The sequence below is a fragment of the Phalacrocorax aristotelis genome, chromosome 4 (genome assembly GCF_949628215.1).
Source record: "Phalacrocorax aristotelis chromosome 4, bGulAri2.1, whole genome shotgun sequence".
Classification (NCBI taxonomy): domain Eukaryota; kingdom Metazoa; phylum Chordata; class Aves; order Suliformes; family Phalacrocoracidae; genus Phalacrocorax; species Phalacrocorax aristotelis.
Window position 1 is genome coordinate 52,966,925 of NC_134279.1, and position 19,599 is coordinate 52,986,523.

Sequence of the window (19,599 nt, forward strand, 5' to 3'; positions counted from 1 at the left end):
GAACTTAAAGTTGCTGAATGCAGTACATCAACCCTCAGGTTTTACTACCAGTCTTCGTGTTTCTAGATGGGACATCTTCCTGAGTTAGAAGAAACGCGTTTAAGAATACCCTCATCTCTGATTTTTCTCTTTAGGATCATCTGTGTCCACAACAGGGTAAATTCATTCAGATATGCGTGAAGTTTGTTTGGTTTGGTTTTCTGTAAGCAAATGTTCTTTAAAATTTTGCTTGACATGCAACTGGGGCTAGTGACCAATAAAGGGATTTAGGAACTGGAGAAAATTTGTAATGCGTGTGGTCAGTTGTAGATTAGCATTCATTCTGTTGTTTTTTTGTGCCCAATTTTATTGTTGCTTTTACTAAATAATTCCAGTGACTTCAGTTGAGTTAAACCAGTCTGATGTGCAAGTAGCATCTTCTTCTAATATTCTAAAAATGTTTTAAGTGTTTCCTTTTTCAAGAAAAACATTTTTGCTTTTCAGTCATTATTATATATGAGAGTAGACAGGAGCTTACCAGTCCACTGACGTTCCTGTGAGTGTTACAGGCATGGTGGGTATATGGCAGTAGTTTTGTTAGCGGTAACACTCTGCCTTGTTCCTGGAAACCTTTTAAAGGAAGATGGAGCAGCTGCACTGTTACCCACAAAAAAACCCGGTCTGCAGAACATACCTTTTCAATGGATAAGGACTGAAATATAAACCTTGGGCAGCTGTGCAGTATTCTGCCTGTGTCTGGCAGGGCAGCATCAGGGAACCTGCCCGTGCGCTGGGCATGTTCCTGGGGGCTGAGCGTGGAGGCAGGGCTGGGGAGAACAGGGAGCAGGCTAGGGAAAACTCCTGTCATTTCAGCTGACACAGCTCTTCTGCTCAACAAAGCACAACTGCCAGCCTGAGGTTGATCTGCTGTAAGAGAAGTGTTTCCATTTGTAGTGAAGCTGTACACCAGACTTCTTTTGCTTGAATTCAGAAGCTGTGATGCCCGGTATTAGTTTTATGTGCTCAAACACTTTTATCAGAGGGTCCATATACCTTTTAGAGGTATAAATGCTAGCTTGACTGCTTAAGTACAAGAATGCAAGAGCCTTTGCACAGGTGATCAGTGGAAGAGACAATGCATTCCCTTAGGCAAAAATATCAGTTTCTCAACACCCCTCCGCCAACCAAAGCAGAAATAGAGTAGTGCTATAGAGCCTACTACTAGAGCCTAGGCTATCACTGCAAAGTGATTAAGCTCAATTTTCAGATTAAGCATCTGCTGTTATTTTATGCCCACACTGAAATAGGACTGCAGTAAGAGCCTGAGCCAGTGTTTATTAGTGGAAAGATTCCCACTGAATTCAGTGGGCTTAGGCACAAACCTTATGTGACTGTTTTGAAATAAAGCATAACATGGGCAAGAAACCAGTTTTGATTACGAGCCTGTAAAATAAAACAACAAATGAGCTTACAGTAAAATTTCCTGTTGTAAAGAATAGCAGGAAAGCATTGTAAAGAAAGCATTTCATTCTAAGCATTTCAGTGCTTTACGTTAATTATATTTTGTCCATAGGGGCCAGGAGAGTGCTGGAATTGTGACAAGCGATGGAGAGTCATCCCAGGCATTCAAAGTGCACAAGGTAAAATGTAAATGAATGTTTTGTAGATGCCGAACTGAGATGCATGAGAGTTTGTTTCAGCTAGGAACCCGGATAATTAGAGGGAAGGTAACACGTTTTGAGGGACTGTTTTGGTTTTGTTAGTGATAGTATCTAATTCTGTTATTTGTGCAATTTCTGTCTTAAGCGCATGTTTAAAACAAATATGCCAACGTCATCCTGCCGGCTGTATCCATGCACACAGTAGCAGACACACAGAAGTATCCAGGTCAGGCTATTGACGTCACAAAAACTACTTACCAAGGTCACCCCGCACCTAAGGTGTTAACTCTGGAGCACGGATGCAACTTGAGATCAAGAGAAACGAAATACAGTTACAGGCGATGCACAGGCAAATGGATGACAAACTCCTGCGTAAGTGAGACTCAAGGAAGTGGCAGCTACTTTACCCATAGGTAAAAATAAACAGAATAAAAGATTGAATGGAGGCCTGAGAAGGTCACGCAGTCTTTCTCGAGCTGAGAGAATCCCAGGGGATGTTAAAAGACATAAAATGGCCATAGTCTTGGAAGTATTATGCCAGAAGAATACCTGCATGCTCTGGGATATTTCTGTACATTCTGTATTGAACAGTGATCAGAAAAAATAATCATCATCCTGGAAGAGCAGAGGGAAATAAAGAAGAGCAGAAAGGAAGAAAATAAGGAAGAGGAGGAAATAAAACTACATCAGCAAAATAACCATGGGACGATTCTTGATATGTGTTCTCTGACCACAATCAGAAAGCAGTTTGTCTTCATGTTCAGAGGTCTCTGAGGAGGATTAATTAAGCTGTTCAAATGAGTCCAAGAGTAAGAATTTCTTTGCTGCAGCAGCATGTATATCTATGCATGACTGCTCAGTGCCTCACACAAAATCTTGCCTCATCAACCATCATGTTTGTCTCCTCTTCAGGCATTTCCCCCGTAGCTGTTACTTACAGCCTGATTCACGCACACACATATGCACACACTTTCACATACAGCTTTTCTCAACTTCTGCACCGTGTTATCTGTTCTTCACTCCTGCCCTGCTTGGGTTTCAGCCTTCCTTAAGGTTTACAAGAATTCCAGCTTCCTTTAAAATGGGCTGCTGTATATATCCCATAGTAAAAAGGGCTTTGCAGAATGAACTTCCAGCAGGTGATACCATAATTTGTAGTGTTTCCATGTTACAGAGCTGCAATACTTAGCTGTCATGCTAAGAATTTAATTGACTATCTCATCACGCCAGCTTTGATATTTAAGAGTTGCGGAGCATGTGATGGTTTCTTTTATCCTTGAAATATGCTTCTCAGCTTCAGCGCTTTTAAAATCTAATAACCACAGTGTAATAAAGAGCCTGTGGAGTACAATTTATATGACTTGTTTAATCCTGGAAGTGGTGCTAATGTTACAAACATTTGGGTCTGTTACACTGGTGAAAATATATTTAGGACTGTGACTTGTAAATTAGTCCATAAAAATGTCAGCAGCTAAGATGCTACTGTATCCATTTGTCCTCCAAACGCCGGTTGACTCCTCCTCATAGCAGAGACAACGGGATGGAGAAGGTGTCTGCTTCTCCCTGCATTGATTTACTACCCAATGCTGCCATGCAAGCTCACCTTTGTCAGGCAATACGTATGTTACAGTATGAACTGGAACACCTAAGACATGGCTATGTGTTCCCTTGTGATTGTTACCAGCCTTTGACCATAGATTAATAGCCCTTGACAAAGACTATTAATCCTTTGTTTTAAACTCTCGCAGAAAGGCTCATCCAGATTTGTCTGTCAGAGCCTTTCAGCTAGAATTGTGTAACAAAACGTTACTGTCATAGCTCTGTTAGCTCAGGATGTGGGAAAACTTAAATCTCTGTATAGACATAGCAGTGGCAATAAGAAAAAGACTTTGATTGTTTCATACTTGGATATGCAGGAAAATATATTAAAGTAGCTATTCATCAGACCATCATCATGTTCTGGCATGTACCAGACCTTGTATATACAGACATAACATTGTCTTCGTTGGGAACTTTTTATACTGGTATAAATCACATTCACCATCCTACACCAGCGCAATCTAAATCAGAGAAACATTTCAAACTGTAATTAAAAGATTATGTACTTGTGTAACCAAATCTGGTTTAAAGCAACATTACTTATTTCAGCTATTGCAATGCTCAACTCAGCCACCTCCATTAACACCGGACCTGTGAACTGCCTGATCTCCTGTTAGGATGAAGTTGGCCTAAGTAAAATAAGAGTGCATGGTTGAATTTCTGTACATATGAGAGCACATGACATAGATTTTAGACCACCTTTATGTCATCTGTGAGACAACAGATGATAACTGATCTGGCAAAGTTTGCTGAATAACTAAAGAAAACTTATATCAGTTTGACAGTTTGAGGCAGTGTCGTGGTTTAGCCCCAGTCAGCAACCAAGCACCACGCAGCCGCTTGCTCACCCCCCCCGGTGGGACGGGGGAAAGAATTGGAAGAGTAAAAGTGAGGCAACTCATGGTTTGAGATAAAGACAGTTTAACAGGTAAAGCAAAAGCCGCATGCGGAAGCAAAGCAAACCAAGGCATTCATTCACTCCTTCCCATGGGCAGGCAGGTGCTCAGCCATCGCCAGGAAAGCAGGGCTCCCTCACATGTAACGGTTACTTTGGAAGACAAACGCCATCACTCCAAACATTTCCCCCTTCCTTCTTCTTCCCCAGCTCTATATACTGAGCATGACATCATATGGTATGGAATATCCCTTTGGTCAGTTGGGGTCAGCTGTCCCGGCTGTGCCCCCTCCCAGCTTCTTGTGCGCCCGGCAGAGCCCGGGGAGCTGAAAAAGTCCTTGACCAGTGTAAGTGCTACTTAGCAACAACTAAAACATCTCCCCATTATCACCACTGTTTTCAGCAAAAATCCAAAACATAGTCCTATATGAGCTACTACAAAGAAATTTAACTCTATCCCAGCTGAAACCAGCACAGGCAGTAACTTTTTGACGTGATAGTGAGTATCCTAAAACCACATGTGCAAGCACAGCTTCTTGGTATTCTGACTCTATAGCAGTCACAGCAGAAAATACCCTAAAGCTGAGCTTTCTTGAAGCTCTTTTGGTTGAACTCTGAAAACAGCCCCACTGGTTTCTCTCCTTCCTGTCCCATCCCACCCTCTTGTTGTTGTACCTACAGCACAGGTTATGAACCATTCACAGCTTCAGACCTCTCCCCTGTATCTCTGAAGGTCCTGGAGGAGTGTTGCCATGTGTGCTATAGTGTATATCACAGTTACCACACGTGATAGGGAAACAGAGCATAGAAGGATGTAAAAATTTTCCACAGGCAGTGGCAGAAGCAGGAGTCTGTAGGAGGGCCTGAAATCCAGTCTGAATTTCTACTCTCTGCAGTTTTTTCAGACTACTTTTGCTGCTAAATTGTCTCCACATCGTGCTTGTTGGCCAAGAGAAGCTCCTGACAGCTGACTAAAAAGTTTTGATGCATTTCTGCTTCAGACAGAAGGCAACCTGGCTATATGAAAAGTTTGTTTTAAATAAAAAAAATAAAACCTCTTGAAAAAAGGTTTGCTTCTGACACTGGCAAGAATGACAGTGGAATGTAATAAACATTATCATGGACCCAATACAAAAGTAAACCCCATGTACTGCTAACTTGTAAAAGGTATTTGCTACGTAGAATTTCCTTCTCAGAACTTTTTTCTTGTCTGTCTTCTGGCAATCTTTTTTCTCGTGTTTTTAAACAACACAACAGTTTGGTGGTATTTTTCAGAAGACGTATTTTTTAGTCAGGGAATAGATTGTTCCATGAAAATCCTCAGCACAAAAATGTATATTACTTTATTTAAAAACAGGAGTAATGGGATCTGATGCATCACTGTGATGCCTACTGAGCTTCTTTCTTTGCTATGTCTTTCAGGGTATTTGTCTTTCTCTTAAAAGTTGCTTGCACTAAAGCTGCACTAAAAACAAATGCAAGGGGAAATGAGGAAGTTGCCAGGAAAAAAAAAAACAGAACCAAACTTTTTTTTCTTTTTCTCTCAAAGGGAATGGGTCTCATAAATCACGTCTTCAATGCAGACAGCCTGAAGAAGCTGTACGTTTCAAACCTCGGTATTGGGCACACGAGGTACTCCACCTCCGGAATTTCTGAGCTGCAGAACTGCCAGCCTTTTGTCGTAGAGACTCTTCATGGAAAGATCGCTGTGGCGCACAATGGGGAGCTAACAAATGCTGTACGACTCAGGAGGAAGGTTAGTATCTCCTTTGGGAGGCTCTGGCACCTTTTCTTTCTAAGTATGAGGCAGCACAAGCAATAAGTTTGCCACAGCTTTTCCTTAATACCAAACTGCTTGGAGTAGTGAAAGAACCCATAATCAAAATAAATCATTTTGGGGGAAAAAAATCCTGAGGAGGGGAGGCTTTTGTAGCTGTCACAGGGGATAATTCACCAATTCTCTAGACTGATGGCCACATTCCTATTGATCAAGTGAGAAAACTAACTCAGCCATAACAAAAAGTAGCTTGGCTTGAAGCTCTGCTCCTTTGTGGTGGAAGGACCAAATAATATGCTTATACATTGTAATATGAAATGTCTGGTTTGGAACATTGTCTTTATTTGTTTTTCTGGCTTGCAAAAATAATCATGAGCACTGCCAGGTCATAAACCAACAAATGCCAAATTTGATAGTGTGTTTGGCTAGAAGGGTATGTGTTAAAGAACCAAATTAACATTTAGCAGATGTTTCATTATGAAATCTCTTCTATGACACATTCCATCCAAAAGGGAAAGAACATACTCTTGCATTGAAGTGAGGCAAATGTGTGGCACGCCCAAAGGAACCTGGCCCATCTTTAATCAGAGCCACAAGTGTATGAATGGATGGGAAAAAAGAACAGTGGTGAGGAAATGTCGATGGAGAGTGGAGAATCAGAGCTACATGGGATGTAAAATTATTTCTAAAGATAAAAATTAGGAACTGTAATGCATACAGCACTGAATGGTTGTAATAGTTGGCTAGATATACTGCAGATTCTCTTCTCCTTTAGAAGCATAAACACGCCAGGACAGAACAATTTGACTGACCAGGTCTAGCCAACTTCAAGTTGTGGGATTTCACTTTTTTAATCGCACTCAGCTTCCCTTCACACCTCTTTGTTGTTGTTGTTACTTTGTGCCCAAACCACCACTCTGCTTTGATATCTCTTTCTGTATCTGCTATAGGTAATTTCATATTTTCCCTTGTATATTTTACCTCTCTTCCCAGAGCAAGCAGAAGCACAAAGCTGATTAAATAGCCCAAACGTTAATTTATGCCCTGAATATTGGTGGTATTAATTTTGGTTGCATGTGGAGCAAAGGAATGAGATGCAAAGGGAGAAATGTAGTACCAGGCATAGGTGATTGTACCAGCTCTTTTCACATATTTGGTTTGTTGGAAGAAATCTGACGTTGTTGTGATCTGATCACCTGAAGCACTGATACGTTTTTAAACATTTGTTCATTGCACAAAGGTGTTGCTAGACAAAAATCTGAGCAGTGTTACGTGGGATTTTTTTTTCATGTTGGTAACACTTTTGTTTTGTGTCTTAAAAGCTTATGCGGCATGGTGTAGGGCTGTCGACCAGTTCTGACAGTGAACTGATCACCCAGCTGCTGGCTTTCACACCTCCTCTAGAAAACGATGATACAGCCGACTGGGTAGCAAGGTGAGGAGGATGGGCTTCAGAACCAAGAACAGCAATCTAATGTCAGCATGATATGCAGCTGTAAATGCACAGCTGTTCATGTGGCACAAAATTATGTTCACCTATGTCTCATTTCAGAATAAAAAATTTAATGAATGAAACTCCAACTTCATATTCATTGCTAATTATGCATAAAGACATAATCTATGCAGTACGTGATCCGTATGGAAATCGCCCGCTCTGCATTGGTCGCCTTATTCCAGTAGGAGACATGAATGGAAAAGGTAAACCATACATATATATTTATATACATATATATATATGGATGTATGTATATATTTTGTGCCTGAAATCACTGATATAAGTAATTAAAGCCACACTTACTGAGGTGTAAGTAGGAATATGTGATGAAAAAGTCAGTTTTGGAAACTCAAAACAAAAAAAAATGTTGGTGTTGGATGAAAAAATAATTTGTAGGAAGTCTGCAAACATCTTTTCTGTTCCCAGCAAAAGGGAATCCTAGTCACCTGATGACAGTGTCAGAATTAGGCAGCCAACTGTGATAAAATATTTGTGAAAATTTAATTAACATCTCATCTCCTAAACAGGAAGGCAGGGATGAACAGCGTGACAGAATGGCTGAGGTTGGAAGGGGGACCTCTGGAGGTCATGTGGTCCAACCCCCTGCTCAAGCGGGGCCACCTAGAGCCAGCTGCTCAGGACTATGACCAGTCCAGAAACAAGTCTGGTTTCTTCCTTTGTCCTGTAGTAAGGTGTCCGAAAAAGTGCTGGATTACTGGCAATGTGTTTCTAAATTCTGACCACTCCCATTCACACACAGCACAGCAATGGAACACTACAATCAGTTTATGGGAAAAATTCTTTGTGTTCCTGTTTAGACTGGAAATCAACATTTTCCATGAAGTGGGATTAAAACCTGTTCGTTTATAGAAAAATAAAGTAATTCAAAAGCAAAGTAGTAAATGCTTCCATATCTTCACAAAATTTGGTAATTTTAGCCACAAGAAAAATTGTCAAGGATTTTTTTAAAGCATACAACCTTAGCATACTCTGCTCAGCGCTTGTCAGGCCACACCTGGAGTACTGTGTACAGTTCTGGTCCCCGCTATATAAAAAGGATGTGGACAGGCTGGAAGGGGTCCAGAGAAGGGCCACCAAGATGATCACAGGACTGGGAAGCCTGCCATACGAGGGTAGGCTGGGAGAGCTGGGTTCGTTCAGCCTTGAGAAAAGGAGGCTTAGAGGGGCCGTCATTACAATGTACCGGTACTTAAGGGGTAGCTACAAAGAAGATGGAGACTCCCTTTTTACAAGGAGTCACATGGAGAGGACAAGGGCGAATGGACAGAAATTGCTCTTGGCGAGATTCCGATTGGACACCAGAGGGAAATTTTTCACAGTGAGGACAGTCAACCATTGGAATAATCTCCCCAGGGAAGTGGATGTCTCGGCCACATTGGACACCTTTAAGAGTCGTCTGGACAGGGTGCTGGGCCACCTTGTCCAGACTGTGCTCTTCCTAGAAAGGTTGGACTAGGTGATCCCTGAGGTCCCTTCCAGCCTGGGATTCTGTGATTCTGTGAACCTTTCCTACCCTATGTTACACAATTCGATCTTTCCCGTGCCTGTCTCTGAAAACTCTCCTTGTTTGAGTTCAATCCAGAATCCATTGTAATCAAAAGGTTCTATCAACACATTTAGCATAGGAAAAGTAAGGAGTTTCTCATGTGAACAACAGTAATTATGTATATCTGAAGTCACTGAACTAGAATTGGAAAAGTTTGAAATAGTGCAGAGATAACGGTAGTTGTCTGACATATCTCTCTTCATGAACTGAATATGATGCTGTTACTTCCACTTCTGCCTAGAATAGGTTTATGATATTTACATTGTTCGTTGTTTTGTTTTTCTCTTTTTAAATAATATTACAGAAACTTTGGAATGCTATACCTTTTAGTTAGAAATTACAAGTCTTTCACTGTGCGCTTGGCAACCTAAACCATAGCAAGCCAGATACTGCAGTAGAAATGCAGTTGGTGGGGAGGGTAATGGTAACAAGAATTGTGGACTCTAACCGATATCTTTCATTTCAGGAAAAGATAACAGTGAAACAGAAGGATGGGTAGTCTCTTCTGAATCCTGTAGTTTTTTGTCTATCGGTGCAGAGTAAGTGCCCTGATTCATGCTTCACCTGAAAGCTCTCCTCAGGCAGCGATTAAACATTAAACCTCAAATTGCCAAATATCATGATCTATAACAACATGAAAGACATCACGGATTAGTTTGTTGGACTGTTTGAAGGGTTTTTTTCACCCGCCCTGTTTTTTGCCAGTTTATTTTGTTGACCAGATTAACGTAAAAGAAGAATCATGTGTTCAGAAAGTAACAGTAAAGATGACTTTATTGTTGTAAAGTAAATGCCTCTTACTTGTTGCATTAAACGTGGTTATCCATGTAACTTCTTAATTTTAGCCTCATTTTTGCAACAGAACCATTGTATTAAAAAATAATTCTCCAACTACAGAAAGGTTACCATTGGTAGCTCACAAGCTGGACTAACCTGAGCTGGTGCATATTCTGCTGTCTGACAAGCCAGTCTCCTTGTCTGACAAAATGATGGGCACCTGAAACTATATCTATGCGTGCAAACCCCCATCAGAGCCAAAACAGGAGATGACATGCATGTTACCTCTCTAGCTAAGATACTCTGACAAGAAAGGTGTGATACTTTCTCTTGGCAAAAAGAGATGAGTAAGAGGCTCTTTGGGAGACCACAAATTGATCTTTAGCAGTTTGGAGTGGAAGGCAAGTAGAACATAATTCAAGTAAGACAGACTATGAAGAAGCATATTTCCTTTCCTAATCAGACATAATAACAATGCGCGTTTGAGGACTAGACTAATAAGTAAAGTTGGATCCTCTTCAAATAGAAAACTGAAAAATTGCATTAAGAACACAACTACTGAATAAAAAGAAATGTGAAGGAAAATCAGGAAGTAACGTGACTGCACTTCATAGAGGTCTTGTATTCCATTCTGCAGCGTTTGATTGTAGGTGTGGTGTTCTGTTGTACTTCTGCTGTAACTTCTACCCTGTTTCTGTAGGAACTATTAGCTGTTGGTAATATGGGCTCTCTTGAGACAATTTATTCTGTATATGGATAAGAATAACCACTTTCTGAAACTTCTTCAAAATCTCTGTTAAGTGAAGCTTACCTTGTAGGACCATCAGCTGAAGCCTGTGGGATTTTAAAAAAGCAATTTTGTCTAAATTTCTGCTGTAGCCAGTGCTGCTAATGCTAGTATCTGACCAGCGAATAATCACACGTTTGCTCGCCTCTGATTTGTATCTCCAGAATATTTCAGTATTTTGGGATAGATTTAGATTGAAATTGTTAGAACAGTTAGAAAAATGTTTAATAAGGTTAGACATTGTAACACAATAACTCTAATACTATTCTGTATTTCTTCACATATGAGAATTGGAATGTACATTTCCAGTCAGCTTTATGTCATTCAGGGGGGTAGCTGCCTGTCACCACCTGACAGATATTTCTGTAGATATTGGCCTGTGGGGCAGGATTTCTTTGGCTACCATCTTTATTCTTGATTATGTTTTTTATATTGCATGACAATGTTTACTAACTGTTACAGAAAAGTCCTCTAGTATTGATCTAGGACTAAATAATTAAAATATATTAACCTCAATTAAGCCTGTACTAGACTGAGTACTGTACGTCTCATGTATAGGAAGTATACCATAATTCTGTGGTACTAAGTATTAATTTACTGCTCTTGGGTATTAATTCAGACTGTTTTAGTAAGGGTCACTTGTCTTACCATGTTGGTCTTAAAACACTCCAGGTCAAATCCTAAGATAGAAGCAAATTGTCATGTTAGGATGTTCAAAAGCATTTTTTCCTGTCAGTTGAATCTTGTTTGTATTTCAAAACTGTCATCTAGGTTCAGGACATTTCTAAATGCTATGTGTTTCTCTTTCAAGGTACTATCGTGAGGTCCTTCCTGGAGAGATTGTGAAAATATCCAGATATGATGTCCAGACACTGGATGTTGTACCAAGACCTGAAGGAGATCCATCAGCGTTCTGCATCTTTGAATATGTTTATTTTGCAAGACCAGACAGTATTTTTGAAGGTAAGACAATGTAGCGAACAAAGCTTCTCCCTAAATAGTGGGAGATGTTATCCTGGAGAACAGTCAGGCTGTCCTGTGGAAGGGAAGAAAAGAGCCACTACCATGTTAATCGTGGTTGAGGAAATACCTTAATGGTAGATGAAACATCCGTTTAAAGTGAGAGACTTAAGAAAGGAACTGTACTTGTTCTTGGAAAACATTTTAAAAGCTAGACTTATGAACAGAATCTGCAAAACAACTTTATCTTGGCATTTTCTTTGCAAGAAAGGGTTATTTCAGGAAGATGCTTTAATATAACTTGTAAATCTGTGCATTGTCTATGTACTTGGGGTTGTCAGTCTAATGCTTTTATTATTATCTCAGTAGAAGCCCTCAAAAGTTGTCTCAGTGACAAGATATTAGCCGGGACTCTCATACCTATCAAACAAGCTCTTCTTTGCCTTCTACGGCCATGCCATCTGTTGGTCCTATACACTTCCCCAACTTTATAAAGCCAGTTTCACCCCATTCCTTTTTTTCATGATCCTCTTACCCTTCAATAGCCTCACTTCTTACACTCCTTAGCACTGCTGCTGTACCCTTTGCTGTGCTGTGCCTCATCTCATCACAATACCTCTAGTTCCCTCCCATGTTGCGAATTTTTAAAGACCTTAAAAGCTTCTAAGACCTCTTACCCCCTTAATAAATTTGGGGTGAATTTTACCGATTCAAAGTCAATAAGCGGGCAGGGGCAGACAGCAGGATTGCATAAACTTTGTCTGCTGGAGAAACCAGCCTAAAAATAGAATATACGCATTATGAACAGGCAGACATAATTTCTACTTCTTCTATCCTGTAAATAGATACTGTAACATCCACAGGATGTAACCTTTAGTTACCCAATTCGGGCAAACTGGATTTTAATTCTCTTTGTAGCGATACGAATGTGAATGTAAGAATATGACATTATGGAAAGAAATAAAAAATTATTTTATGTGAGTGACCACTTATTAGTTCTGGAGCTTTTCTCGCTGACTTCTATGCTTGCAACTTGCCACAGAAATTTGTACAGCAAACTGAGAGGAAATCTGAATTATGCATAGCGGGAAAAACACTACTTGCCTTTCTCAGGTCAGATGGTGTATTCCGTCAGGAGAAGATGCGGGCAGCAGCTTGCTATTGAAGCACCCGTGGAAGCGGACCTGGTCAGCACTGTTCCAGAGTCTGCAACTCCAGCAGCTCTTGGTTATGCTCAAAAGGTATATGGTAACTTACCTTCCCCCTCACATCCCCCAAGGGTATTTACACATTCGTCTTTTTGTAATGGGGTATTACGGTACAGGCCTTTAGAGTTTTGTATTGATAAAGTGTTGCGTTAATAGTAGGAGTCTGAAGAGTGGCTATGGGGAGACCCTACCATTGAGTCACAAGGTTCAGGCAGGACCCCCTTGCTTTCTAAACTCCTTCTCCAAGAGGAGTCTAGGTGCGGCTAAGTCCCGTCTTAGTCTCCGACTTAGTCAATGGTTTATTTTCTAAGGGTTGTAGAAGTAACCACTCATCAGAGTATTTTTTGTTAGTAACTAATTTGGTGGATGCCCAATTTAACGTTATAAGGCTGGTCGTGTTCAATGAGAACTATCACGGCTACATTAATGAATAGTGCAACTTATTAAAGCCACAGATACAGAGGTTCTTTGGATTACCGGTGATAAATTTGCTGGTTACAAGGCACGCATAAATACCAAAGATATGAGTAACACTGCTAGGCTACAAGTGTGCTAAACAAATATGAAATGACTCGTATGATTTACAGGGTGACTCCAATGCCTTAGGGATTTAAGGGAGCCTCTGCATTGGAGATTTACAAGGTGACTCCAATGCCTTAGACATTTATGCAAAACAAATATGAAACAACTCTAATGCATTAGAGATTTAAAGTGACTCTATATTGAGGTTTCTAATCTTACCCAAAGGCGTCCCAGTGGGGGGAAGAGAGGCTCAGCCCAGCGGTTGGTCCCAGAAGTCAGAGTGGTACGCGATGGTATCTTCCCTAATACCCTTTTTCTCTTAACCTATTTTATACTATTTTTTATCTCTCAGGTGGAGCTTGAGTGACTCTAGTCATACATACCTTTATTATGACTAGTGTAAAATTTCCTCACTTTGCTTTTAATGGTGTAGACTAGAAAAATTCAAAGCTCATGCTCAGTGAGGGGTGGTCACACCTTAGAGGTGGGTAACTTTTGGGATGGAGTATTTTGGTATTATAATGATATTATAATGAGCAAAGTTCACCGAAAGGACAGCATTTTGTCAAAAGCATGACGGACTGTTGGCCCAGGGTGGCAAATACGCAGCGTACTAGCTCCATGGTACCTCGAGTTCCCATTTGCCACAGAGCCTGGCCGCGATGCCGCCACACCGCTCCACCCCCTGGACAACTCCTCTTAGAGTCAGTACCCCAAGTTCTCCTGGCATTGCCGACATCTGTGGTTACTAGGGAACTTCGTGGAATGGATTCCTCTCATGCCAGCTGCACTTCAGCCTGACAGCTTCTTCAGTGCTGTACCTTTTCTAAAAACATAAGTTTAATTTCTAAGTCACCTCCAGCAATTATTCCACATAAAGCGTTATATCTTGAGTACACTGGGTGCTTCTGTTGAATCATCTGCACTTATTTTTTCTGTCATTATTGGACTATATTAAGGTATTTCAAAGTACTTTGGTTATTGTGAAGTCATACTAAGTCCTAAGGTTGCTTTAAAAAACAGTAAGTGAGAATAGCCAGTTTTATAGATATTAATTCTGTTTAATCGCCTCCTGTTTACAGTGCGGACTACCATATGTTGAAGTACTCTGTAAAAACCGGTATGTAGGAAGAACATTTATCCAGCCAAATATGAGGTTACGGCAACTTGGTGTTGCAAAGAAGTTTGGCGTTCTGTCTGATAATTTTAAAGGCAAGCGAGTTGTTATCATTGACGATTCAATTGTGAGAGGCAATACCATTTCACCCATAATAAAACTACTGAGAGAATCAGGAGCCAAAGAGGTGAGTTAATTTTCAGTCAGTACAGTACAGATATAAATAGAAGATTGATGGGAGGGTAAAGCACACAAATTTATCTTCATTTGTACTATACATTGTTTCCTGATTTAAAAGAGCAAACATGCAAAAAAACAATGGCTAGTGCATGTTTATTGTGGAGATAGGCTGAGGAGTTCCTTTTGTATGACTGATTTTTGGGATGTGAAGGGGGGAAGAACAGGTCTCCATTTATAAAGCACTCTGGCAAATAAAAAGAATGGAAAACAGATTAGTTAAAATCAGGAAATCATGCATTGTGGTATTCCTGATGTATGTGTGACTTGTGGTACTGCATTAAGCACAGCCATGTACTGCAGAAAACAGGCATCTGCCTTAAGTCACCAGAGCACAAATTTTTTAATTGATTAAGAGTTTTTAATTGAAACAGAATGTGCAAATCTGTCACTGGAGAAAAAATGTTCTGTATAATATTTGACTTTGCAAGCTGAAACATGTGCATCAAGGATTGAACATCATAGAAGATAAGCAAAATCAGGATGGAACCTTTTAATAACATTAGGAAATATTGTACAAATAAATTCTAAAACTGTCTTTCTCCTGCCGCGTTGGCATCTGAAAAAAACTTTATCTTACTTTTAACCCTTCCATGACTCCTGTGTAGTGCTGTGTTTTGTTCTTCGTGATTATTTTGCAGATCTGGGACTTTGCTATTGTGTTATGATCTGCTGACCCTCACCTTATAGTGGCCTGTTTTGAAACTATTTTTATTCAGGTGCACATTCGTGTGGCGTCACCTCCCATAAGATTTCCTTGTTACATGGGAATAAACATTCCAACTAAAGAAGAACTCATTGCCAACAGACCTGAATTTCATGATCTTGCAAACTATATAGGTAAATGCTACTTCTCCTCTCTTTTTTTTTTTTCTTTTTGAGAGAGATTTTACCTGCAGGTGTTTTATTGTCTACATCAAAATAAAATTGTCTACATCAAGGCAACAGTGGCAAAACTGACTAAAAAGTCGTAAGGTTGATACACTAAAATTCTGCATTGGGAGTACCCTACGGATCAAACCAATTTAATTACACACTTTTTTTTAACATAGTGAATTATATTTCTCCAAACAACAGAAGGCATTAGAATAATTGTATAATCCTAAGTTACAGATAAGGTGTGACAACACTACTTTCCAATACTTAGAGCTCCTTCTGGGAAAGTCTTGACAACAAAGAGCTACTGTACACAAAATACCAGGAAGAAAATGTGTGGTGAAAATCTGTCTTGTAATGAAGAGCTAATTTCATTTCACTTGCATGGGATATTCATAAAAATATTTTCGGAATTTGTAAACACACTGATTTTTCTACAAATTTAAATTAATGTAAATAATTTAAACTGCATTATATATTTTACTTTGAAAGAAATTACATTTGAAACTAATCAAATAATGTTAAATACAATGTCAGATGTCTACAATGAGTCACGTTTGCAGCAGAACAAAAGAACCACCAACAGCTTATGTTGCTTGTGATGTGGTAAATAACGTGAAGGCTTCCAGCTGAGGAGATCTGCTATATATGGCCTGTTGTGCTGCGAAATATTTTTTAAAAGGGTTTAAGAATATAGCTGTGGCTACAGTTAGGAAACTAAACTCGGATTTCCTGTGTTAAATACTTCACTCTATAATATTGCAATGAATGTTTTCCCCAAAATTATTATGAAGGCATGTTGAAAGTTTCAAGTTTGTAGGATCTCATTTTTAAGTATAATGTTTTTAAGTATAATAATGAGTGCAAACAATAGAAAAGTAATGATGTGAAAAGGCTGTCCAACTTTCCTACTGCTAGAACATCTGCGTGAACTGCATCCTGAATTTTTTTAACATGATGGTCTTACCCTCCTCCAAGTCCCAGCAAGGGTTTCTAGTCCCGGGTGTGCCTTTTGGGATGCGTGGCATGCACGCACTTCCTTACACACCCGAACTACAGGGTAACTCTGGGAAACCCTAGGGAGCCTAGGGAGTCTTAATACACGCTCTGGATTTTGTTTCCATTTTTGCAGTATGAGTGACATATCTGTTCCCAACTCAGAACCTTCTGTCTAGATTTCAGTGAGTCTGCTTCCTGCACAAAGAATTTGAGAAGGGCAAGGCTTATTATGGTCTGATAATTTTTCATATCCATTCTCTTTAGGTAAGGCAATCCACTGCTACACAAGTATCCGGCTGCATTTCCAGAGCGCGTTGCATTTGGTACAATAATGCAGCTTTAACTGATGAATTCTTTATTTCCTCTAGGAGCAGACAGCGTTGTCTATCTTTCTGTGGAAGGGCTGGTGTCGTCTGTGCAAGAAAGCATCAGAGCAAGACAAGAGAATGAGAACAGCCTTAAAACACAGAAGTCGCGCGTTGGAAAGATTGGCCATTGCATAGCGTGTCTCACGGGAGAGTATCCCGTAGAGTTAGAGTGGTGAATTTTTAGTGGATGGACACCAGTTCATCTCCTGTTGAATGTACCTTTTTAAAAAATGCCTTTTTGCTAATAGTGTTCTTATATTTAGGTGATACAGAAATCTTATTACAATTACTGTTACTAAAATACATCTTTATGGGATAGACTTACAGGAAGTCCGATGTGCTGATGAAAACAATGTAAACAGATTAAAATACAAAATCAAATAGTTTTGATGCATAGTTGTGCCTTCTATTTTCTCATAAAATATTATGAAAACCAAAGGTTTTTTAATTATGTAGCGGTCCCAGGGTTTTTCGTTTCGATCCTGCCCCAAAAGATATCCCTGTTAGACTTGTTCACAAAGTATAGATCATGAATCATGTGGTGTAATTTCAAATTATCGAAGTCTTAATGCAAAAGTATGTGACGTTTGCTTTTCTACTTAGGAAAAATACCAGATTCTGAAGAATAAGACTGCTTCCTCAGCAGTTCTTGCTTAGGCTTTTTAAGAAGTACCTAACTTTTACATATAAAGCTAAACAGCCTTTATTAATCAAGCCCTTTGTAACAGATTCTATGAACATAATGTCTAGCATATGATTTTAAAAAGTGAAGACTCAGGGAAATGCTCAGCCAAAAGCTCTCTAGTTTTAGAACTCTAAAATGCCTTTTTTGCAGTCCAATGTAATTACATTATATTTCTGTGCTTTTATCTGTTGCCAATAAGAAGCAGAAGGAGAAAAACTACTTGGTACTGCCATTTTTTTTTCTGTCTTACATTTTGTTTTCTCCACAGTAAGTCCTGACAATTTCTGAAGTCTGAGCTAATGCTCAGTGTGCTTTTCATACGTCAACCATCCAAAGTAAACTGAAAAATAGAGTCACTTTTCATTCTTAACAGTAAATAAGATATATCAACTGAAGATCATGAGTTGTTTTGGGTATAGTCTTACTTGCCTACATTACTGCTGAAACAATGAAGTAATTAAAAAAAAAAAGAGTTCTGAAGAACCATTAGCTATTGAATACATGTATTTTTTATCTGGTCACAATTATACGGTTACTTGTATCCCTGAAGATATCTTGGACAATGAACCACTAGCTGAAAATGGAAAAGCACCTTTTGAAAACTATTGCAAATTTACGCACAATTGTAAAAATATTTTGTATACCTCAGGTTTTTTCACTGAATACCAGCAACTTAATTTTAGCTTTTCTATTTAATATTGTGTATTTTGGCCTTATAATTGTTTGTGACTGTTAAAAAAAGTTTAAGAGCTTCTTCCTTCCCCATCATCTCCCACACAGTTGAGAATTACAGCAGCGCTTTCTTACGTGGGATTTGTAGCAATTGTGCCTGATAGACAATCACAAGAGTCCCAATTCAAGAAAGCATGTAAATACATTTGATGAAGTCAAGACTGCCTTGTGCAGTGGATTCAGAACCTACTTGCAGTGAAGCCAATGGGGGAATCTAGATTTTCAAGAGCATTGGGCTCTTACTGTGTGTTTTTCACTAAAGCCCAGATCTGCATCTTGGGGGATGCACGTGGGTCTCTTCTGTCTAATTAGAGAGTTTGGTTGTTTTTTTAAGAGAGCCATGCAAGTTCACCTGGACAGTAAATTGAGCAAAAAACCAACAGAGTCCGGTCACTCTGACCATACCCTCTTCCTTAACCAAGAAGGAGTGTGAGAAAACAGAAAAAACATCATTAACATTTTTCACCATTCTTCTTTCCTGCCCTCAAAAAAGCAATCATTTTCAAAGGAAGGGATAAGTCAAGCTCTTAGGTTATAGATACGTGTGAGGAGCCCTTTCTACTTGAGATAAAAACTTAGGTGCACAGTTAAACATGGCTGCAAGCAGAAGTCTGTTGACTCACCTGAAATTGCCTATGGAACAGACTATATATAAAACTTATGCAAATACTCTTTTAACATGTTTTCAACAAAACTGGTGTTTGTGAAGTCTGTTAATAATTGCTTAAATGTGATTTAAGCACTAGGCAGTGTAATTTTGATTTAAATAAAATGGGTCTTAACGCCTTTTTTCCCTCCATGTTACCATGTGAAATTACAAGGTCTGCTACTGGAAGCACTGTGATTTTTAGATACGCTACATGCCGATCTTTAGTACTATTTTTCAGAACCTTAAGTTACAGGGGAGATGCTTTTCAAGTGCCATTTTATCCTCTGACAGCTGGATTCACGCATCAGGTTACCAGGCCTTTTTATAATGGCATACTGCAGGCGAACACATGCAACGAGTATGTTGAGGGATAAAACTCTGGGTTTAGGTGTTATCTCTATTATTTTAATGTTTTACTGTGAAACTGTTTCTGCTGTGTAATGTGCAACTGTGGCAAATTATCATTTACAGAGTGTGACAAAGCAGTAGAAAGCTAATGTCTAACTTCTCCCATGCGTAATATTAAAGATGGTTATGAACTAGCGTCCTCGTTCTCTTTCCCTTCACTGCACTCGCCGGCACTACGCAGCCACGGTTTAGCCTCCCACGGCTGAAGATCAGCCGGGGAGGGCTGGCCTATCTCCAGCGCATTCAGGAGAAAATGGCGCGGCCCCCGCAACCCCGAGGCGGGCCGGGCGCAGCCTGTAGA

The 19,599-nt window shown here is 39.6% G+C and overlaps 1 protein-coding gene across 1 annotated transcript in view; it reads left to right on the plus strand.

Annotated features, from left to right (window-relative positions):
* Positions 1-19,433, plus strand: part of PPAT (phosphoribosyl pyrophosphate amidotransferase) — a 52,600-nt gene extending 33,167 nt beyond the window's left edge. Inside the window, exons 2-11 of the mRNA XM_075091422.1 lie at positions 1,553-1,619; positions 5,684-5,890; positions 7,234-7,346; positions 7,464-7,609; positions 9,440-9,512; positions 11,349-11,500; positions 12,611-12,738; positions 14,310-14,531; positions 15,301-15,421; positions 16,825-19,433. Coding sequence (XP_074947523.1) covers positions 1,553-1,619; positions 5,684-5,890; positions 7,234-7,346; positions 7,464-7,609; positions 9,440-9,512; positions 11,349-11,500; positions 12,611-12,738; positions 14,310-14,531; positions 15,301-15,421; positions 16,825-17,000 — 1,405 coding nt within the window. The 3' untranslated portion in view covers positions 17,001-19,433. The remainder of the gene's footprint in view (positions 1-1,552; positions 1,620-5,683; positions 5,891-7,233; positions 7,347-7,463; positions 7,610-9,439; positions 9,513-11,348; positions 11,501-12,610; positions 12,739-14,309; positions 14,532-15,300; positions 15,422-16,824) is intronic.
* The last annotated feature ends 166 nt before the right edge of the window (positions 19,434-19,599 follow it).